The sequence below is a fragment of the Rhamphochromis longiceps genome, linkage group LG3 (assembly GCF_057381845.1).
Source record: "Rhamphochromis longiceps isolate RC_006_pf linkage group LG3, R_longiceps_female_GT1.1, whole genome shotgun sequence".
Taxonomy (NCBI): domain Eukaryota; kingdom Metazoa; phylum Chordata; class Actinopteri; order Cichliformes; family Cichlidae; genus Rhamphochromis; species Rhamphochromis longiceps.
The window spans coordinates 36,944,951-36,969,000 of NC_140559.1; the positions used below are offsets into that span (position 1 = coordinate 36,944,951).

General features: G+C 42.3%; 1 protein-coding gene across 7 annotated transcripts in view; it reads left to right on the top strand.

The window, feature by feature from the left end:
- Positions 1–24,050, top strand: part of LOC146674447 (diacylglycerol kinase delta) — a 93,248-nt gene that overhangs the window by 49,516 nt on the left and 19,682 nt on the right. For 3 of the 7 annotated variants that reach the window (XM_085395942.1, XM_085395952.1, XM_085395958.1), the window contains 12 exons: positions 8,346–8,456; positions 8,548–8,628; positions 9,335–9,439; positions 10,044–10,176; positions 12,030–12,136; positions 12,281–12,406; positions 15,219–15,321; positions 15,582–15,741; positions 15,858–15,966; positions 17,049–17,188; positions 20,091–20,178; positions 21,953–22,044. In XM_085395942.1, coding sequence (XP_085252068.1) covers positions 8,346–8,456; positions 8,548–8,628; positions 9,335–9,439; positions 10,044–10,176; positions 12,030–12,136; positions 12,281–12,406; positions 15,219–15,321; positions 15,582–15,741; positions 15,858–15,966; positions 17,049–17,188; positions 20,091–20,178; positions 21,953–22,044 — 1,355 coding nt within the window. Of the gene's footprint in view, positions 1–2,418; positions 2,790–3,493; positions 3,652–3,714; positions 4,438–8,345; positions 8,457–8,547; positions 8,629–9,334; positions 9,440–10,043; positions 10,177–12,029; positions 12,137–12,280; positions 12,407–15,218; positions 15,322–15,581; positions 15,742–15,857; positions 15,967–17,048; positions 17,189–20,090; positions 20,179–21,952; positions 22,045–24,050 lie in introns of those variants that run through there. The other 4 variants (XM_085395965.1, XM_085395970.1, XM_085395984.1 and 1 more) reach the window with 4 other exon arrangements.

The window sequence follows — 24,050 nt, forward strand, 5'->3', positions numbered from 1 at the left end:
TACTGTAGAACAGGGGTGTCAAATATAAGGCCCGGGGGACCAGATTTGGCCTGCCAATGACTCCCAATACGGCCCACTGGACAGCTTTGAAAAAAAGTGAAGGCGTGCATAGATTTAATATTTTTAACTGTATTTTTACAGATTCCTGTTGGTAAATATCTCCTCCATAGCCATTCATACTACACCAAAGTAACTAAGTAATAGATAAAGAATTAAATTTTGCACATATAATTCTTACAGTTTAGTCATGCTGACAGATTTCTTTCATTTACTACAGAAGCATTATTTTAATAGAAAACTGAGACATGCTGCTGAAATTGTGCCGATTTCATCTTATGTGAAGCTGTCACGAGGATGTAATATGGTTAAACTGTTTTACACAGACAGAAAGGGGGATTTTCTTCACCTACTGAAGGTAAAATGGGCTCTGTGTGGCCCGTGAGGTCAAACCAGTTTGACATCTCTGCTCTAGGATAATGAAAAAAGGGGAAAAAAATCCATAAATGATGAAGGAAATAAAATCAAAACTTGAATTCAAAGCAATTTTTGTGATGTTACATTGCTATAAATCCCACCCAGATAAAAACATACGTGAAAGCCTGGTGCACACAACTTTAAGGAAACACGTCATTCAAACAGGGAATTTTCAGATTAAAGGCACCACCAAGGATGCCCCGTGATCCCACATGGTTGGTTTATCAGTGTATTCAACGCCTGAAATCAGTCGATTTCCGCACGTCGAAGCTGCCACTTGCAGTTTTTAAGCAAAAACATCATCGTACAGATTACTGTGAATTTCACGGGGCAAGATTTGTACTGCTGTCCATCCATCACTTATAAGGCTGAAGTGTTAGCCATGGTGTGAGGTGTGGTTACATGTGGCTTGTGGTTTAACGTGCTTTGGGTGATCAGTAAGTCTTTGTTTTGTTGTTTCTCGATGATCTTTTCAAATTCCTCCGCTAGATTTTACTGGTGCTGCTTATGTTAGATTACATGGCATTTGAGCCACGTCCAACCTGAGGGCACTCGTGCATTACCAGCTCAGTTCAGTCTCACTGAAACAAATGGGACTCCTGCTAATGTTGCTCAGAGAGTGGCCTACATGAGTAGATGAGCGTAACATTTAAATAACTGCAGGGATTCTCCTGCCTCAAAATTAGGCCTTAACTACACTCATAAGCATGATTGGTCCATATATATGAAGGCTATGAGGCTGTCTTACTGTGCTTAACAGAATTTGATGTGTTTTCCTATCGTATCTAGACGTGCGATAATCAAAAGCGCATTATTTTATGCTCGAGTAAAATAATTGTATTTTGGCATGGGTTTTTATGGGTGAACAGCTCTTGGAGGTTCTTTTGGTACTTTTTTGTCTTATAGTGTATCTCCTTATTATATTTTGGGGGCTCTTATCTGTTATCCGGTTGTTCAGTGATGACGTGACGGATCCTACTTCCGGGCCTAAAGTAGTCTGCGTTTAATATGGCTTTTGTGTTGTTAACACACGGCTAGTGACTGGGCCTAGTGACTTAACGACCGGACTGCAGTAGGACACTGGAGAAAAGACTGGAACTTGTTTTCTTCCTGCTGTAAAAGAGGACTTTCTGTCCCTCCTTTAGCTCTTTTCTGTCCTTGGTATTTATTTATTTTTAACGAACATAAGAACATGTTACATTAAAATCATTTAAAGTTGCTAATGAAGCTCTTTGACCTGATGCTGAATTAGATCAGCAGTGGGAAAATGTTCTGGAGGGGGGGACTGAAGACAAGTAGAGGAGGAGAGGGAGCTGGTGTCACTGAGTGAGTCTGCTGGGAACAGCATGCTGCTGCTCATTAAAGGCAGAATGATATACCGAGTGGCAGAAAACACACACACACACACACACACACTCTTACATATGCGCTCGCACAAATGCGGACGCTTGCTGTAATTTGCCTTGGCAGATGAGACGCTGATCTGACACTGAAAGAGGTCCGATGACAGCGCGTAGGCAGCGCAGAGCAACACACACACACACACAAAAACACACACGCAGACACACAGAGTCAGGACAGCTCACGCAGGCTGGCAACTCGTGAGTTTGTGTGATCACAGTGACGTTTCCAGCTCTCTTATAACCACAGCGGCGTGCCATTAACCTTCCCGTCATCTTGATATATGTGCGTGTGTGTGTAAAATGAATTTGATGCCTTAAATCAGCAGGAATAGCAACTACCATGTGTGTGTGTCTGTGTGTGTTGTCACTGCCGACCAGACAGGTTCTTCCGGTTCTATTTTTAGCCTGGAGGAAGTCGGCCTGTCCTTACATGAACACGCAGACGCACACCTGCACGCTCCACCTCACCTCTCAGGAGTTACGTCTGAGGCGGGGGTGGGGGAAATTGCTCAAACACATGCACACCTGAGGGGGGAGTGGTTACCTGCCACAGGGAAGTTTGCGAGAGAGGAAGTAGAATTGCATTGTGTGAGAGAACCGCTAGTGTGAAACTTTTTATGTAGACAAAAGAAGGAAGCATTCGAATATAAGAAGAAGGAGAAGGGAAAAACGATGGGAAGGAAGGAATCCAGATAGCACACAGAAAGGAAGTAAAAGTTTCTTACCACCGTCCTGAGGATAAGACTGGTTTTCAGTGAAATGCTGGGGCTGTGTAGGTGCGGTGGGTGCTGCATTGCGCCCCTGTTGTTCGGGCGAGGGAAGGAGGGTGATGACAAGTGGCTCAGCCACGAGGACCATCTGGAGTCGGCTCACTTTGGTAAGGCGGAGGAGAGCCGGCTGGTTGAGGAAGAGGTCAGTGTGAGAGGCAAACACCAACAGCCAGATAAGCCCAGTCCTAGACTGTGGGAATGTGTGTGTCTGTGTGTGTTTTTTTTGTAGTTTGTCAGATGGATTCTTTGCATTTTCTTTGCTGCTTGTTTAAAAGTACAAACTTTTCTTGACATCATTCTTGACATTTTCTTCATACCACACCAAAGTAACTAAGTACTGGATAAACAGTTAAATGACATAAAAGTTAGGACAGTTAGCTTTTCTCTTCAATGATTTTAGAGTTTGATACTTTAAAGAAACCCCAAAATATCACTCTGTCTCTATTTGTGTCCACTTTATAGGTGTGAAAGTTTGGCTTTAGCAGCTCCTGGTTTCCAGAACAAACTACCAAACATATATTGTTACCTTTTCATGTCCACGCAGCTGCAGAAATGAAGCTAACTATTAACTCAGACAGTAGGTGTGACTGTTAAGGTATTGGCCTTTCTGTGTGGAGTTCACAGAGAAGTGGGTTGTTTGGGATTGGCCGTGTCCGTCTTCTCCTACAGTCTCAGGTATTGCTCATTTCACCGAGTGGAAATAAAACTGCAGGAAGTTTTTGTGCAGCAGTCTTTGTGTTTACTCCAGAATACTGGTCGAGTCACTCGTGTCGCTCTGCTGTCTGGGAGAAAGTCCAAATTTCAGTGATTTGTTGATTGAGTGTTTACACTGAACACTGAAGGTCAGTCTTTCATGCAGGACGGAGGCTGACAGACGTGTGTGTGTGGTCTGTTAGAGAATTAAATGAAGGGAGAAATAAATCAGGGTTGATTCAGTCGGATGTTTGTGTGGATGTGGGCGCCCTTCAAAGCTCCGGGTGTGTGTGTGTGCATTTCGCAGATGAGTAAGTATATGTGTTAATGTGCTTCAGTGTGCATATCCACTTCACTGCCCTCCTCTGAGTGTTTGTCTGTGTGCGTGTGCCAGGATGATTGTTGTGAAGTGATTAGTTTGCTCTAATGAATAGAGTGATCTGTGTGACAACATCGCTCAGCTGGAGAAGAGAGGAGACACTGTGACCTTTGAATATCACATATGTCTGTTTATATGTGAAACACACGTGTGCTGTTTGCTCTGCCGATATGTTCCTGTGTGCAGTTCAATATAGTCCGTACACTGAATTAGCTTGAAGAGGCTTTATGGCATGTGTGACACCCACTGTGCTCAGGTGTGTGACTCAGTCAGGAAAGCTAAGGAAACTTTACCTGGGAAAGATAAATTGGTCGGGCTCTTTATTGTTTTAATGTAGGGACTAGTTCCTTCTGCACGGTGATCAAAGGTTAATGACGACTCAGTGCAATTAATAAGTAGCAGAAGACCAGGGATGCTTGCGTAGCTCAGTTTTAAATACACAAAATTAAGCTCATCGCGAACTCTAGCAGTAGGTGTGACTGTTGAAGAATTTAGTTGCTTGGTCTTGTAGCCGGACAGCGGAAATTCAAAGAGAAGTGAGTGAGTGGGAAGTTCAAGTGACAGATAGTGATAGATGGAGTTTTATTCAACAACAGTTGTCTGAAGGCGCTTTTAAGAAGCAGGGACTTGGTGATAGCAAAGGGGAAGAACTCTCTTTTAACAGGAAGAGACCTCCGAGTGAAGTAGGCTCAGAAAGGGGCAGCAATCTGCTTATAAGGTAAGTGGAAAGAAATGACAGACTAGAGGAGCGTAGGTTTTCTTTTTTCCTTCGGTGGATAAAAAAGGTTTGCAAAAGTTGCTTTTTAATTGTTGTTAAATGGGGGGTTGAAATATATCTCTGTGGGTGAAGGGACGAATGGTAGTTACAGCATGTAAAACATTTTTCAGAATAAATTGGCAAATGTAGGCAAATCGTTTGAATTTGCATTTGAACATCTGCTGGAGAAGACTGAACTTTACTTTATCTGATTTTGCTGAAACGCTTATCACGTTAGCTTTTGCCAGCTCTAAATCAACTCAATTTCTCAATGTTTTCCATATAACCTGCATTTTTCATGCGCTTGGGATGTTTAGGATAGTAAGCTAACCTAGCCAAATGTTAGGCCCTGGTTTGGGGATGGGGTCATTAGGCTTGATGAGTTTCTCTGTGTTGGGTCTGACTTTCAGGTTGTCCTTTACTGATACCCTGGGCTGCAATGCTGTTAGCGTTCGTCAAACAAAACCGCTCTGATTAGCTCCTCGACTGACGGTTTGTGACGGCATTGTTGTGGCAACCACGGATAAGCTTGATTGGTGGAACATGGTGGTTACACCTCACCGTTATCTCTAAAGTGTCAAGTGGGTCAGTGGAAAGAGACCTTTACACCTTCCTGTTGGTGCATTTTGTTCTTTCTTCTACTTCCTCAAGGGACCGTCTGCTCTTTGGTTTTCTTTCAAGTCAACTCTCTAGAGCCTGTGGTTGATGTAGTTTTTGCATCTTTCTCTTTTTGTGTTGTTCCTCTTCCTCAGTCCTCACCGCTCTCGCAGCTATACTTCTTTTTTCCCCTGCATCTCCTGTTGTTAATGATCCATACCGTGAGCCTATCTGTCATTGTTCCCACCATCGGTCCTTTCCTTTCTGCTTCCTTTTCTCTCCGTCTTTCTCTCTCACATGGTGACAATATGAGATTTTCTCTCCTGCAGGGTATGAAAGCACATTTATTCTAAGAAAGAAACAAGCACACCGAGAGCACAAGCAGCTGTATGCGCCATTACTAGGCGGGATATCTCATGGTTGCACATTGACACAGACAGACGGAGACACACGCACACACACTGCAAGAGAGAAATGAGATTGTGATGGAGCGATGAATTAGATTTATCACTGGTTCGGCGGTGCCTCTGCCTTGTATTACTCCCACTGTTCACACAGCCAAGGACATTACTGTAAGAGAAATAGCCGGAGAAAGTAAGACAGAAATCGCATGAGATGAAAGAGGTCAGGAGAAACATAAGCAGTAACAGAAGTTATGGAGGACTGAAACTGTCAGAATCATCTGTATCATGGACTAGTAGATACATGTGCTATTGAATGCACCAAAATATTTAAAGTAAATGGTAGGTATCAATATATAAAATGTGGACAGATGCTATTATCTTGGGTTTGCCTCTGTGGTGCAGAAAAAGGCAATTAGACTGATGTTACCAGTAGCAAGTATATAAATGTCAGTGTCTATCTTTGTATCAAATAATCCCATTTGACAGTAATGGCTGTCTAATCTAGGTTGGCTCAGTTCCTCTAATACAGCGGTCCCCAACCTTTTTTTGCGACACGGGCCGGTTTATGTCCGACAATATTTTAATGGACCAGCATTTAAGGTGTCGTGGATAAATACAACAACATAAAACCAGTACCGGTACCAAAAAACAGAAGATTTATTTATAATACACAGGAAATTCTCCAGGGAAACCGATTTAATGATAGAAATGAAGTAAAAAATCACGATAAAAACCCTGAAAACCATAAATTTCGCACCAAGCCTCAACTCTAGCGGCCCAGTACGAAACGGCTCACGCACCAGTATCGGTCCGTGGCCCGGGGGTTGGGACCACTGCTCTAGTAGACGCAGTCCTTTCTGTTGTGAGCCTGGCATCCAGCTGGCGTTAAACCCATGACAAACACAGAATGACAGAAATGCATTTAGATCAGTAAAAATAAACAAAAAGTAATAATTTTGAGGCGTAAGATACAAGGTGAAATATAAGGACTGAATGAAAAGCCAAACCCTAGAGATGTTAGAAGCGTAATGCATTAATCTTCTTCCTTTTCTTTTTGTTTGCACTCAGACCACTAAAGATAAAAATAGCCAACTACCTGCTCTGCGAGATATTATCAAATTTGAATACTTTCACTTTTGAAAGCTCCTGTTTGCAATTTCCCTTAAGGGAAGACTTCCGCTCTGAAATGGAAACGCTGCCAAGTGACTGCTGAGCCACCTGCCATCGAACCATGCCTGAGCTGAGACGTTTGTTAATTTTCACTAGGAAAGTAACGTACACGTGTTTTTGAAAAGCGCCTGAAACCTCCCCTAGAAAACTGATATTAATTTCACAGTGAAAAATATCTTCAGACCGTATCCTCAAGCAATGAAAAAGATCTTGGATGGAAGTTGACATACTTACACACACGATTTAACTCCTGGAGAACTGGTTTGTTATGCAAGTCTTATTTGCTGAAAACAATGGTAAGAGGAAGGTAAGATGTGATTACCTGCAGTCCTCCTGGTTCGGCTTATTGGCTGAAAAGTTATCTTGAATAGTTCTTGAGTTAATCATTAAGACAAAGAAACTGAGTATATGGAATGCCATGAATGCAAAAATATCTTGTAAGCGCTCTTTAAATGACCTTTACTCTGTTACCTGGTGCTAGACACAAAATTCAAACTGTTTTGGAAAGAAGAGACATTGAGCTTTATGGGGACTTTTGGTGTATCAGGGTAGCACAAAGCATTTATAAGGTATTGCTGTCTGAACACAGACAGAAAAATGAAATCCACCTAGATTTTTCCATGTGCACTTCACATTACCATAACTCTTCAGCTTTGTGAAGTTTTACCTCCAAAATGACTAAGAAGTCCACGTGGCATGTGCGACACTTGGAATAAAGTGTTAAGGTGAAGAAACATTAAAAAGGAGCTTGTAGCAGTTTTCACAGATGCCTTGAAAGTGAATTCTTTCCAGTTTTATCACGTGTGTGATACAGCTGTTTTCTGCCATGACATGCGGGTGACTCATGCAGGCACACGGTTATTCTCTTTATGTGGAAGCCTCTGGGCTGTTACGGAGGCAGATCTAGTGATTTGTTGCTACATTTGGTGATGAATGTGCAGGTATGCAGGGAGCTGCGCGTTTTTAAGATCCTATCTGCATGTGCCAGCGGTTGTTACGAGAAACGAGGATCTCCATGGCGACCCCCTCCCGATGTCCTGTCTCAAATTGATTACCCGTGGGGGATTCGGCCCTCTTGCACCATGTAGTCACAAACAGGGGGAAAGAAAGAACGAGCGCATGTTAAGCAGAGATGAGGAAAAAAGACAATAACAGCAACCGTGGCAGAATTGGTGATGAGTTTCAGCCAAGCGGATCGATTGTATCAAATGAAATCATTCGATCTTCTGACGTTCTGACCGTGGTAATAATTTCTACGTGGCCACGGATGACTGCATCTCCCACCTGCTGCTTCCCTACCTGACTTGAATGCTGCATGAGTGTACTGCAAACCAAATCAAACGTCGTTATTTGCTGCTTTAACAGATTAGTGTGCTGTTTTTGGGCCCCTGATCTCATCCACACACATATCGGGTGAAAATACAGAAAAAGCCCAGCGGTGCCTTTGGGCTGATGCTTCTGTTTTATCGTGACAGATCCAGTCAACACCGCTCTGCTCATGTGTGCAGCTCTGTCTTTGTTTGACAAGAGCAAGCCATCCGAGTGACACTATCCAAACCGATCTCCTTCTGTTTACGTGTGAACTCCGAGAAGAATAGCTGTCACGGCTGATATTCAGAGGTTCTGGATGCGCTAACGTCTGTTTTATCTTCCTCCTCCTCTCCTTCTATCCCCTCTGTCTCTGTTCTCTCACTACAGAAAAGTGTGAAGGAGGGAATCCTGTTAAAGCAAACAAGCTCCTTCCAGAGGTGGAAGAGGAGGTACTTCAAACTCAGAGGGAGGACCCTCTACTATGCCAAAGACTGCAAGGTACAGAACTGTGTGATCGTTTTACTGTAACATTTTTATTTAAATGTAACTGGCTAAAAAATAAGCTGATGGGTTTTTTTTCTCCCATTAGTCCCTAATTTTTGATGAAGTGGACCTATCAGATGCCAGTGTGGCTGAGACCAGCACCAAGAACATCAACAACAGTTTCACAGTAAGCCCAAGACAGGCCTTATAATTGACTACAAGGTGGCCCTTTAAAACTTTTCTAAGGGCAAATTATGACAAAATAGCCTACATGGACTAATGCTAGGTCAGAAATAGACCATTTTAATGGATGCCAGCTCAGCTATTTGGTGGTGACATGGCTGTTTTTTAGTGTAAAAGATTACTGCTAATCAGCTAATTTAGTTAGCTAAGTTAGCTTGTCTGGTTAGCAAGGTGTGTTTGTTATTCACTTTAATATAACAGGTAATGTTAATTTTGGCTTATAAAAAAGTTTAAAGCAAAATGTAGGAATTGAACTTAAGGGGTATACAGAGCTGCACAGAAACCTTCTGATTGCTTTGGTCTCTAGGAGACTGCCCGTAGTTTGCACTGAAGACGGCAACTTGTTTGCGCACGCTTGCTAGCTAACCACCAAGCAGTAGAAACCTGAAAAAGAGCGACGCAATCCGGAAACAGAGAACATTCGTCTTAAAAGTAAAAGTCGTCTTCATACCAGGCTTAATTAACTTCAGGATTGATAACTTCTAATAAGTTTGTTTAATTCAGAATTTTATTTGGGGACATATATCTGAAGAACAGCTGGTGCTTCCATTAGCCTGTCATGCCATATTGCTCAACAACTACAAGAAATTCAAAGATTGGAGTCAAGTTTTTTGCTCTCTTCTAAGCTTTCCACTTTCTTTCTTTCTCAGGTGATCACTCCATTTCGCAAACTAATGTTATGCGCTGAAAGCAGGAAGGAAATGGAGGACTGGATCACGGCGCTGAAATCCGTCCAAAAGTGGGAAACCTACGAGGTTGGTGCTTCTCATCTCTGTGTCGGGCTCTTGTTATGTTTCAGCCCCATCCTTCGTTCTCCTGGCTGACGTGAGAGTAAACTGGGCCAAACTGATTATCATTAGATAATAGCTAGTCATGAGTGTGTAATTAATTTTGATGAGACCAGGCTTTCACAGCTCAGTTCTTCTTGCATCTGTTTTTCACATAAATGATCCACCTTCACATCTTCTCGTCTCCTTTTTATCTGCCTCTCATTTCAGCTCTTTGCCTACCGATTGATGTCCTCATAAAACCAAGCCTCCTCTTTAATTGGTTATAAAGTGGAGGCTCTGATTTTTTTTTATGAGCTTATATTCTCTTTGATTTTTGGCCTTCCTAGGCTTTTTATTATAAAAGTTAATTTGGGGTTTCAATTTTTGCCTTCTCATCTCTAGTTATTCATGTGATGTGATTTTAAGCAGGTGATGAATTGTGCAGCCATCGTTCTCCTACCCCAGCCTAGTTATTTTTTTTTAATTGTAGTTCCGGGAAAGTTCTCGTTTTTGTCCTTTTGTGTTTCCTCTTGTGTAGAGAAGTGCTGACGCGTTTCAACCTCAATGTTTCTCCTTCCCACCCCCCCAGGCCAGTCAGTTTAATATGGAGCATTTCTCCGGGATGCACAACTGGTACGCCTGCTCGCACGCCAGACCGACCTTCTGCAACGTTTGCAGAGAGGCGCTGCCAGGTGTCACCTCCCACGGCCTGTCCTGTGAAGGCACGTAGACACATGGACACACACACTGCATCTGTGTTCTTGCGCTCACTCATATGAAGTCACTGGAACGTCGAGTCACTCATGCATTAATTTCTAAGAAACAATCCTACCATTTTTGGTCTAACAAGAAAAATTACATCACCAGCGTTCTCTTTGTCTGCGCTTGATATGCAGTAATAAAGTAGCTTTAAAGCTCTTTCCTGCACTGTGACAATTGTTGCTTAACAGGTTTGTGATACAACTGGAGACAGTACGTCACCTCTCATATCAGGGGTAAAAATCAGATTACAGACATACTTTAAATCCACTCAACACATTCAATTGTAATTCAGAGACAACTTCAACAATCCAACGACAGCCTGTAAGCCAGAACTTGGCGACAGTGGGAAGGAAAAACTCCCTTTTAACAGGAAGAAACCTTGAGCAGAACCAGGAGGAGCAGCCATCTGCGGTTGGGGGTTTAGAAGGGAGGAAGACGGAACAATTTCTGAAGAGGACAGGATTTTAAGAGCTTATTTTGAAAAATATCTCAGTGAACATTAAAATGCGTAAAACCACCTCAAAGTCTATCAAGATCATGCCAGAGCAGCAGGTCGCCATATAACCCTTAAGCGGCAGCTCAAAATCCAACAAACAACGGCATTTACACGTGCAAGAAAGGCCAAAACACACAAAAATCTAGGTTTACCAAAATATCCATGTATGTCGACCTCAAAGTCCAAGAAACTAGAAAAGGAGACCAGTCTCCTTCAAAGTAAAAGCACCATGTACCCAGCGACTGCCAACAACAACCCGCCAACTGATCAGGAAAAACACGTTTTTCCCTAGCAACTGCATGTTGCCAGGGTATCACTAGACTCAAGGTCTGTGTGATTGAGGCTGCAGGTTTCCAATTACCATTAAAGAGAATTTCTCTTCTCAGAGAACATGTTAGTACCTGAGGGCTCCTTTTGTTTAATTTCAGCACAACATATCTTGAAGAAAGAAAGTGTTACAGGTATTTAAGTAACACTTTATTTTAATTTGGTCCCTAATATGAAGTTGATTAGGTAAAACAAAGAAATTAACTGATTAACTCTAATTAGTCGACCCACTGTCCTTGCTTCAGATTAATTTTGTTCTCGTGCTTTAAAAACCCAGCAGTACATTTACCATAGACTGTATCTAAATGATGGCAAAACTCAGCAGTAATTAAGCAGTAACCACCTCTGAACTTGTGGATCCCTGCTTAGTTTTTTTGTTTAACTTGTAGTGACCATATTTGGACTCAGTTTAAATATCATTTATATAAAATTCACAACAACAGCAGCCACCTCAAAGAGCCTTAGCATGTCAGCTATAGCACAGATAGCTGTTATAACCTATAACACAGAAATAAAATATCAGAGCTTCAGTGACCAAAAGTGCAGATGACTGTAACGAGCTTTTAGTGCTTTAACTGTGACTGTCGCTCAAAGAGGCCACGCCCCAATTGATAACTTTAAGCATCAAAAACCACGTTATACTGCACATGCTTTCCAACTAAAACTGAGTTTTGCAGCAGGCTGCAAACATGTTTGTCTTTGCTTTAAAGTTGTGCCTCTTAACATGGGAGTCTATGGGGACCAGCCCTCGTTTAGAGCAGCCTCAGACTAGAGGAGCCGCAGTTTTTAGCACCCCCTCCAGCTGCTCTCCAGTCCATATGTACACTGTCTCATCATGTTATCGCATAGTTTTACACAGCTCTATCAGGAGTACAGTCACACACTGTGACCATCAGGAAGCTTACATCATACACTCACCCAAATAGAAGAGGATAAAAGTGGAGACTTCCAGTGTGTCTGACATGATATTTGTTCATCTATCCTCTGCAGTTTGTAAGTTCAAGGCTCACAAGAGATGTGCTGTTCGCTCCACCAACAACTGCAAGTGGACCACGCTAGCCTCCATAGGAAATGACATCATTGAGGATGAGGATGGGGTACGAGCCGAGGCTTACTCACGAGTTGCATTTGGTTTTGTTTTCATGCAAATTATTTTGCCTGATGTGCATACCTTTGGTTTGATGTCTTTAGAGCAGAAGGGCTTCATTTGATATGCTTTGTTTATTTATTTTTCCCTCCAGGTGTCCATGCCCCACCAGTGGCTGGAAGGCAATCTGCCCGTCAGCGCCAAATGTGTGGTGTGTGATAAGAACTGTGGCAGCGTGAGGCGACTGCAGGACTGGCGCTGCCTCTGGTGCAAGGCTATCGTAAGTGTGGATTGAGTTTAGCCTCCATCCCATCAAAAACTGTCACGCTGAATCAATATTAGTGTTTATCTGGGGCATTGCTTTTAGCTGAGAGTTATTTCCAGCCTTTCTTATTTGAACTTCTGTCATTCGAATGCGTCGATGCCCACGGAAATGGAGTCATAGCAGGGGTGCACTGGGAAAAGTGTGCGATGCAAACAGACTCAAAGCAGCTCCATCCAATAATGGAGGTAATTCGGGAAGTGATGTTGTCAGCAAAATAAAAGTGCATCATTTGTCACATTTAAATATGAACGCAGGGTTTTCATTAAGCACGATACACGTCTCGTTATCTGGAACCGTGTGAGCGGCTCCGTACAGAACAGAGAGATCAAATTCAGATAAATTCATAAGATTCAATTATCCCTTTATTTGTTTGTCTGCCCTTGGGACATGTTGACTCATGCGCAGGAAATTGTGATTCTCCACATGAGACGCTCCTCCCACTTCTCTGGAAAAAACAACCAAGAGCTTTTTATTGTCCTTGACTTCCCGCTCTCACCTCCTCCGAAGACTCAAGGTCTGAGAAGTTCAGCAGAGTCATCAGACTAATGGGACGGCACATAGATTGGCAGCAGAGATCCCCGAGGGGAGGAGGAAGTTAAAATGAGAAATGGAACAGGGGCTGATAAATTCCTGTCAGCTGCAGGGCTGCTGAAACTGACCCGACGCTTCGACCGCCTCAAGCACGATGTGGAGAATCATTTTTTGTGTGCGCTGGAGTATTAATAATATTTAGGAGGGCATTGACAGGCTGGTTATAATCCCGCAAAGAAAGTGGCACAAGGACCAACAGCACTTGGTGCATCTTAACATAAAATTAAAGTCCTTCAAATTCTGCATAAAATATGTAGACGTTTTAGTTAATTTTTCATGCTTTTAAATTCATTTAAACCATTATTTTGTAATGTTTCCACGTATAAAATGGATAAAATAATCTTGCCTAATAGAAAAGAATATGTAAAAGTTTTACAGAGAGATGCCCCTGAAATCCGTGGAGCATTTTATTGCCTTTCAGCCCATTGTTCTGGTTTTACAGCCAGAAACGTTTCGTTTTTTTATTGCAGTAGCTGTGATGTACTAGACCCAACTGTACAAGTGAGAAATATTGACATCGTAGTAGAACAATCTACTACGATGTCCCCACACAAGTGATTTCTGTTTCTTTGCCCATGGGGTTGTTTTGGTTTTTCTTTTCGTCAGTTCCTTTGGCTGCTGTTTTTCTTTCAAGAGTCTAGTCCAAACAAACAAGGAAAACAGAAAGCAGTGGAACAAACAGGAAGACTAATCAAATTTGATGGCAGTGGCTGGGAATATAAATGCTAAATCCCACAGGCCTGCAGACGAGTCGGCGATGGGCTCGTACACAAACACAGTAAGATGTGCAACAGAAATCAGAAATGGAGACCGTTTGCCTTCGAAGTTGCTTTCTTTGAAATGTGCAACCAGCATAACTTTTACTTTGAAAGTGAACCTTCTTCACTTCACTTCTTCAAATTTAACTACCAGTGGACTAGTAGTTAGCAAGTATTTGCAGGCAAACATGAAAAACTACAACCGTGTGGCACCTTCTTTGCAACCGATTTCAACTAGTAAGACGCAGAAACCTCCATGAACCACCAGCCAGTCGGGGAATAAGCCAGCCAGTTTCCCTAGCAACTGAGTGTTGTACCACGTCCAACTGTTAAGCGAAGCACGTATGACATCCCATGAGAAACCTCAGTAGGACAGAAAGTCTTTTCCAGTCACAGCTATCTCCATCTGCTGGCCTTCAGAGAAAATACAGGTTTAAGGCGCTTTCTGACCTGAGAGCTGCGTCCATACCGTCTGTCCCCAAGTGGCAAAGAAAGTATGAAACTGCAGCTCTAATATTAACTAGAGTAAAACCAGAGTGTGCATATATATAGTTTTAATATAGTTCTTCCACATGTTTTAACGTGAAATACAGTTCCCATTACTTAAGTGCAACAGTACAATTAGGCAGGAGACTCTGTAAACAGATTGATTGATTTAGCTCTTTTCCACTCTACTAGTGCACTCAAAGCGTTTTATGTGCCTTAATCATGCATTCATACAAGCACTACACTTACTAACTAACATTGGAAGGAGACCTTGGGGTTCAGTATCCTCCCCAATGATCGAACCTCCAACCTTCAGTCAGTAGATGAGATGAGTTGGGAGTTGATTTGGGATAACTGGGAAATTACTGAAGTGAGCATCGGGCTGCTGAGTGCATTTTTACCCATGTGGTTTGCACTATAACCACTTACCCTCACATTATGGATTAGTGTCATTTCACCCAGTGTACACCAAAAGACCAGCCCAAGCATCGCGCTGGAAAGCCTGAAACAGCCGCTCTTTACTTAATAAGGAGTACACAGGAGCCTGTCTTTTATTATGTTTGTGCTCTACTGTAGTGGGTTTTGAAACACTGATGTAGTCAAACAGAAAAGTCCAGTGGAAGCATTCAAACACACAGAGAGATGTAGCTTTACTCTATCCTCTTGTTCCATTTAGCAAGAGCGGCATTGTGTTTTTTGAGCGTTCAGGCCAAACGGGCACACATAATGCGAAGTCTGATCCTCGGTATACAAAGACACACGCGCATACACAGGCTCGCACACTCAAATGAATCACAGTGGCATTTGTAAAGGTTACAGAACTGGCATTTTGGTGGGTTTCAGAGGGATGTAATGACCTTTCTGCTTCTACTGAAATATAGAATTACTGGAGACCACTGACTCTGTATGTGTGTGTGCATGTGCGTTCACAGGTCCATAACAGCTGTAAGGAACAAATGGGGAAGGTGTGTCCCTTGGGCCAATGTCGAGTGTCCATCATCCCTCCAACTGCACTTAACAGCATCGACTCAGACGGTGAGACACCTCTTACTCCCACCCACATGGACACACAGTATTACTTTTACAGTAGGTTTTAAAGTTCAGTCATGTAATGAAATTGTGACTTAGCCTGACTTGGCTTTTTCTACTGACACTGACAATTTGTAATTCCAAGTTACTAACCCTTATCCCTGGAATTTGTGCATCTATCATCAGCAGTTTACAGTTTGAACACGGTCCCAGTGGTGTTTGAACTCCACGCTGTGAGCTATACAAACATTTCTGCTCGTTTACAGGCTTCTGGAAGGCCACCTCGGCGTCCTGCTCCAGCCCTCTTTTGGTCTTGGTCAACTCTAAAAGCGGGGACAACCAGGGGGTCAAGTTCCTCCGCAAGTTCAAGCAGCTTCTGAACCCAGCGCAGGTCTTTGACTTGATGAACGGAGGGCCAGAGCTCGGGTATTTAAGAGCTTTTTCTTTCTGAGTCCTTGTAATATCTACGGGTCGTTCTCCAGTAGAACATTTAATAAGTGTTGCTCTCTGTAAACACCTGCCTCTCGTTCTCTCCTCCTCAGCCTGCGCCTCTTCCAGAAGTTTGTGACATTTCGTATTCTTGTGTGCGGAGGAGATGGCAGCGTGGGCTGGGTGCTCTCAGAGCTGGATAAACTCAACCTCCATAAACAGGTGAGAACAACGAGGAGGAGGAGGAGTGGATGTTGCCGATGATGTAACGCCGATGGGTAGGAGAAAGCAGCGAGATACCTGTTGTTGTGTTAATCTTGATGCTGGCGAAAGGTGCTTTCAGAAGAAACACCAACAATAAGCCAAGTTTACATACTTGAGTCTATAATCGAAGTCTAATATAACATTGATCCTGACTGGAGAGGGAGTGGTTCATGGTAGAGAGAAGGACAACACAGCCTCCTTAGCTGAACTAATTCATTCATTTTATTAAATTAATTTCACATAAATTGATGTTGTGGCAGATTAACATGGCTTTTATGTTAAATTAATACTAATTTTATATAAAGTGCCACGTCTAATCAGTTTTGTTCCAGGCTAAATGAATAAGATTAACCGCTTAAGTCAGCATCAGCTTTAAGATGTTAGATGAACAAATCAAGGAGTCAGAATTTTTGTAACCTCAGCATGATTTTTATAGATTTGTTGATCATTTAACATTGCAGTTGAAACAAACCTCTCAGAGAAGTTAACTACAGACAGTTTATTACCGGCGCTAAATGAGCATCACTTTTCTGTCTGCTGCTGTCAGGCCAACAGGTGTGGTTAGAAGTTTATATCCACTCATCCTGGGAATGAATGTCATGGTGATTTTTAATTATTTTAAAATATAAGACAAATATACACATGCCCAGTGCCCTCTGGAGACAGCAACACTGCAGCCACGGTGGTGCCAAGCATGGTGATGGTAGCATCGTGCTCTGGGGCTGTTTCACTATCAGTGCTCTTGGTACGTTGCACAAAGTGGATGTAATAAAGAAGGCAGAGGACTACCCCCAAATTCGTCAAAGTCATGTCAGATCAGCAGCTAGGCAGTTTAAGCTAAAACAAATCAAAGACATGTAGCCAAATGTTATTGGGCGTCTAAGTATATTTTTAAGCACAGGAAAGGGTGAGGATGTCCCAGAAGACAGATGTAGTGCAAAACTAAGCCATTGCAGTGAGCTTTGTCGTAGTCATCAGTTTGTTTGCTTTTTATTGTTCTGTACTTTGCATCAGTTTCTCGTTTCTCCACGTGTCTGTAGTGTCAGCTGGGCGTGCTGCCTCTGGGCACAGGTAACGACCTGGCTCGCGTTCTGGGCTGGGGCGGCCTCTGCGACGATGACGCTCAGCTCCTACAGATCCTGGAGAAGCTGGAGAGAGCCACCACCAAAATGCTGGATCGGTAAGACCAGAGGGAGTGAGGGTGGAAACTTTGGTTTCAGCTGGGTTGGCTCCTGTAAAAGTCCTCTGAATTTAAAGGTCCAGACTGAAGTGCTTTTAGCTGTTACTGCTAGTGCACTGTAAGTGCAGTTTAATTTATTTGTTTGGGTTGTGAGACGAGAGATGTTCACGGTGTTTTCTTGAAATAACTTGCTGGAGGAGGATGTCCCAGATGAACGAATTAATGAAAAACAGATCTGGTCCTGTTAGGTTTTTATATTTCGCTTCATTAGGTTCATTGAAGGGCTGCAGACAGCAGCAGGTGATACTAAAAGTAATAAAAAGAATTAAATAAAAGTACTACAGGCTATTCATTTCTGTCTGCACTCCTGAGAAAGATTTATAAAATTAAAAATTAAAACTTTTAATGCCACAGAGTTCAGCCAGCGACGGGCACAAAATGAAACGGACTGAGTGCACAGACAAATTCATACAGAGCCCCCGAGCTTCACAGAATGTTGGAAACCACCTTTTCTAATTTGCCATAAATGGTGCCGATTAAAACCAGAAAATGAGCCGCAGCGAGCTTTTTTCTCCCCGTGTGCCATCATGTGAATCCAACACAGCCTTCCTTAGCCTCAGCGATTTTAAACAATCCAACAGTGACCTCTTAAATGTCCGCTTCTACTTGCACCTTATTTTTAAGATTTTGACTCATAGCACAATTAACCACAGAGTAGGGTCATCATTTTTGTCAGATAATTAGATTAAAAGTTTTCCAGAAGGGTCCAACGCCACACTGCCTAGAGGTCCAGTGGCTCCAATTATCTAACGTGACATCCAGCAGACAGCTAGTGGCTGCCTGTGCTGGCACAGCTGTTACTTAATGATGTCTGTAAACATGTTTATTTCTGCTGCAGATTTGGGCATTTTAACGTGGGAGTCTGTGACTTTTCAGCCTCGAGTGGAATTGCAGTTTTTAGCACTTCCTTGTGAGGCTCACTTGTCGCTCAGAGGTGCTGCCACGACCAAAAAACTGAATACGTGATCGGAAAACTGGAATATCAAGCACAGAGTGTGGCGTTTAAGCTCAGGAAAAATTGGATTTGGATTTTAAAATCTGCAAAATAATAAGGAAGTAAAGAGTTATAATGAATGATTTGAACAAAGTAAAATATTTGTAATAGAAGGAGTAAGGGCCACGACATGGATAAACTTTAATAAAGAGCAAATATATTAAACTTTACTAAAGTAAACGAACTAGACCAGGAAAGTTAAACTCATTTCACATTGTGGGCCACATACAAACTACTTTGATCTTAAGTGGGCCGAACCAGTAAAACCTAAAACTTTTAATGGCTGTGCCCAACACTACGTCTTGGTTGTTTACATGAGAAAGAAATGCTGCTGTAGTAAATGAAAGAAGTCTGTCAACAAGGCTCTTTCGGCTTAAGTTGTAAGAAATAAATGTGTAAAAGGACAGAAAGATCTGTAGCATGTCATTGGACAGTAATTATAAATAACAAGGTTTTTTATTAACTCACAGAAACCATTCGATTTCTATTTATCTAATTAAACCACTGTACCCATCAGAAATTTTTACAGTAGATAATAAAAAAACCAGTTACTTAATTACATTGGTTTAGTATTAATAACCATGGGGGAGGTTCTTATCTGTAGAAGTTATGAAAATACAGATAAAACTCAAAGTTATTCACTCCTCCACATTTTCCAAACTCGTCCAGTGGGCCAGATGGGAGTCCTTTTGGGGACCGATTCTGGGCCCTGGACCTTATGTTTGATGTGTGATTCTGGAGAAATCGTGGGGGGTTGCTGCTACTGCCGGACTCAGTCTGTAGGTTGATGCTAAAGAGCTGGAGGTAAACAGGTTGGCTTCAAACGCTGAAGGGAGAGAGCAGTTTCATACTTGTTGTAAAAAGTTAAAACAAAGCTAAATAGAAGGCTTTTATAAGTCACAGTGCGAGTAACCCTCATGTTTGATTTGGCAGATTTATTTATTTATATTTTATGTATCTTCATTTTTTTACATTATAGAGCCACCATCAAAGCCTCTTTGTAGCTTTCATTGAATACTCAGTCTTTTATTTTGAAAATTAGACACCGTTTTTGTGAACTCAATAACTTCCTGGAATTAAATGAGGCTTTTATGTTTAAAAAAAATTCACAGATTTTTAAAGCGCACATGTATTCAATTGAGAAAAACAAAGGCTTTTATTTTGAAAATCTGACACACACACCTATGACCTGCTGTTAAAAACTGTCAGGCTCCAGGAATGTCGTGAGTTGACTCTATTGACCCTATCCTATCTACGCTGTTTTCCAATGGCGTTGGGACTATAAAGAACCAATCACAGTGCGTGGTGCCAGCATTTGGACACTCCCTTTATTGTCACTTAAAATAACCTGAAGCTTATCTTAGTGATGGAGCATACTCTACATACCTGGCTGTAAATGTAACTGTTCAGGTTGGCCTTCTTCCTGGTTCTTCATGCGGGCGATGATGCAAACGGGAGATAAAATGCCTTACATGCTTCACCCATGAGTTTGGGGTATGTTTTCTTTAACTGTTAATCATCTACCCCAACCGGTCACGGCAGATGGCTGCTTCTTCCAATTTTGTCTTTTGGTTTTCATTCAAGTAAACAAACTATTCTGGAGTAAAAGGACAGTGTAGGCTTTACCACACGCTGCGAGTTGTGACGTCTTTTGGGGTGAAATTAAATGATAACGTAAACTTTTTTATAGGCAGCAGAGGTCAAACTTCTCTTTGAACTCACCTTGAACTGCAGGTCATTTCTTCATTGACCTGCTGTTTGAACAGGATAAGGAGGCTGTTGCGTCTTATCTCTGTGTGATTATCTGATAACGGTTTTCTTTTTTTTTTATCACTCTGTGTTCCTTAGATGGAGCGTGATGACATACGAGGTGCCCACCACCAATAAACAGACGCCGATAGTGAAGGAAGAGGACTGCCTCGATTCTCCTCTACAGGTAAATCACCCCGCACGGCTCCTTTTTTTTTTGTTTTTGTTTTTAAAAAAGAGGCTGTCTGTCTCTTGACAGATGGTGACCGTAAATGGCTGAGCTTCCAAGCTCTCTGAAATTATTTTGGAAAACATCCGCTGAGAATCAATTGAGCCTGGCAGCTGCAACCAAAGCAATCAGACTCAAACCACGGGGAGCGGCGGTGATATCGACAAAGGGCAGCTCTGTGTTTTCAATTCAAGCTGAGCGCTGCCTCTCAAATGCCAGATATGCAGTAGATGGTGGTTAACGTGCTAAAATCATCTTCACTCACATAAATTAATCCTCTTTACTAAATGATTTTGCCATTGCAGTAAAATTCCAAAGAAACTGGAGTTTTTTGAGTGATAAATGGGGATTGACTAACTCCACCCTTACCTCTTCTATAGGAATTCAGAGGGTAAGTAGGGTGAGAGCTGCTCATCAGTAGCTCTTGATTACCTGCTCAGAGTGCAATGCTCAGAGAAACGGCGAAAACCCCACAAAAGCTTCATCTAAGACTTTGGCCCACCAAAGACTCCAGTCTGGCCTACTGGGACAGCTTTTGAAAACACAAAGGAGGGAATAAATTTTGTAACTTTACAGCTTATTAGGGTTGAGCCCAAGCTCAAAGTGGGCTGTATGTGGCCCACGATGTAAAATGAGTTCAACGTTACTGCTCTCCAGGCCTCAGTTAAGTCGCGAAGGTCCAGTCAAAGTCCAGAGCTCAAGTTGATGAAACATTAGAGCTGTGCATAAACAAATGAATGAACTGAAACACGGTCGTAAAGAAGAGTGAGGTGCAATTCCTCCATAGCAGTAAACGTTTACTTCACATCATTGAGGCTAAAGGTAGCTCTGCGGGCTCTTGAATCATCAGGTGCACCTCTTCACAGGAGTGTACATGCCCGCTCTGCAGAAGGATTTGTTGCACAAACTGCAAACCTGGACTGACGTTTTCTTAAACGCAGATGAATTTAGTTGAATTTCCTGTGAATGGATGAGTAATACGAGCGGGTAATTCATGCCTTGTCACGTCAAACATGACCTGTGAAAAGAAGTCGCACAGGTTTATGTGGCACTTGTGACAAGAGATACCGTACTAATCATGCATTTAAGAAAATGTACCATTTGAAAAAACATATTCAGGCTTGCCGTTTGCGCACAGAGATTGACGGTGTTAGGAAATGTGGATGAGACAGTCAAAGCTTTCACAAATTAGATTATTTTGCAATTGCTCCACAGTTTGTAGATGTAGTTATTTTGCAAACTGGTGAACCTCTGCCCATACCTCATCTCTGAGAAACTCACCAAATAATGTTCCTGACCTGTTGCTAGTTGCAAAATCTTTGGCCAAAATAAAACTGAAATTAATTTAATCTTAGCTACATTAAATCTGATAATTAATTCTATCTAAGATAATAATGTTAATCATCTTTAGGGGACTGAGTTTGGGTTCCATATTGCCCAAAAGTGGATGATTTTGCTGCTTCAGTTCTCAAAAAAAGATCTTAAAATAAAAGATCTGAGTAGGCTTATGCTAGTAGTCAGTGGTTACAGCCTCTATTAAAAAGAAAAACAATAAATGTCATCTTAGGTCCTTTAAACTCACATAATTAGTGCCAATACCAGTAAATTAATATTTCCAGATGAAAGAGAAAAATATCTTGTGGCACTTCATTAACCAGAGCGTTTGATTAAACTACAGATCAAGTTTCTTTGGTTTCTCTGTTAACTTGAAACCTTCCTCTCTTCTTCTCAGGTTCACATCACTCAGTATGCAGACTCCGTGGCCTCCCACCTCGCCAAGATCCTGGACTCGGACAAACACAGTGATGTCATTTCCTCTGCCAAGTACGTGCCACGAATGCTTCCAAACTCAGAAATGAGACAAGAGGGGAGGAAAGTAGTAGATGGGAGGGTAAAGGATAATAATGATGGGTGAATGAAGCCTGGGAGAGGGGCTGACGATGAGACGGGGATGTCGAGTGATTGTCTTGGTATTTTTTAAATGTGTGTATATGCTTTGCTCTCATCCTGAGGTCACACATACACTTGAGAGTGCGAGCGTGTCTGAGTGAACGAGACAGATGAATCAGTGTTTAGGGGTCATCCTAAGTGCATTAGTACATTAGTCGTCTCCCTTTGGGGAACGGTGCAGCAGGACTCGTCTCCATTTCTCTGCATGCGTTTCTTTTAAAACAATGCTTATTTTAGTTCAGACCTGCAGCACATTTACAACACCCCGGGGACTTTCAGGACACGTTCACAGCAGATTTTCCATGAAATATAACAATAATAACTTCTTTTTAAAAAACTTTAAAGCAGCAAACAGAATTTTAACAGGATTTGATGTGTGAACAGAATTCAAGCACGAAATGACATTAAAATAATATTTATGGAGTTCAGCTGGGTGCTGTTCTCACCCTGAGTTTACTATCAGTGAAAACTCATAGACGAGTCTGGTGGAGCTCCTGCACAGGGCCGGGACTTAATGGAAGAAATGGGATGTCACTCTGCCAGCGAAGCCATTAGAGGAGTAAGTAATGTAAGCCTGCCGTCACACTCTAATGGAGCCCTCTAAACATTAACAATGATCTCCCACTAACATGCCAGGGACAGTAGAGACAAATAAGTGTGCTAGATTTACGAGAAAGTTCGAGAGAGTTCTGGGATTTGGCACACAAAAATCTAAAACCTCACCTGGTTTACAGTTAAGCTAGTCTCTCCTTCAGGATCATCCCCTGATGCACCTCTGGACTTCTTTCATTGTGGATTTGATTTTTAAATCTCTCCCTTGAAGTCTGTTACCGGAATATATGTTAGCTGTGCCTCAGTGATGCTGGCTGCAACGCATTTAAATTGCGAATCCAGCAGGTTGGGCCTGAAATGCAACATTTTGGGCTCTTTTAAACTAATATCTCATATCTAGAGACCCCAGTTCTGTCAGTTTCTTTCACTTATCCAATTCAGGGTCGCAGGGACTCTGGAGCCTATCCCTGTGACAGTCGGGGTACGCCCTGGACAGGTCCTCAGTCGATCATAGAGCTAACACAGAGAGACAGACAGCCATCCGTTACGCAAACGTCCAGTTTAGATTTGCCAGTTAACCCTGTGGGCTGTGGGAGGAGCTCAGAATACCCGGACAGAACCGATACAGCCACGGGGAGAACATGCAAACTCCTCAAGGTGCTAGGTGGTGGATTCAAACCAAGGACCTTCTTGCTCCGAGGTGACAGCAAGTGATCATCCTCCACACAAATTTGGATCAGTTTGAAACAGAAGTTGATTTTTGCCTTTGGACGTCCAAGGTGTGCAGGGAAGATTCAGTTCAGTTATTTATATAGCACCAAATCACACCAGCAGTGGTCTCATAGTGTTTGATATCGTTAGGTAGAGACCCTACAGTATGCAGAGAAAATCCTAACAATCAAACTAGAGCTGGGCGATAGAACGATAACGATATGTACGATAACTTTTACTCGATAGAGAAATTAAGCTATCGCGATAGACCTCGCCGCTCTTGTCCTCTTAAAATAATAAAAAAAAAAAAAAAAAAGGTCAGCCAATCCAAACTAAGTAGCGCAGAGCCGAACCAATCACAGCCGCAGCGTCACGTCGCGTGACTTGTTACGTACAGCACAAGTGCCAAGCTGCACGTGTGTTTGTTTGCGAAGCAGCCAGCGGGTAATGGAGCCAGCGCGTAATGGAGGAAATGAGTGTGCCGACTAGAAAAATCAACCGAGCGTGACCGAAGAGAAAACAGATGATGGTTCCAATGCCGGAGAGATTGTCGAACGGAAGAGCCATAGAAGCTCCGTAGTGTGAAGGTATTTCGGCTATTTCAAGTCTGACAAAAA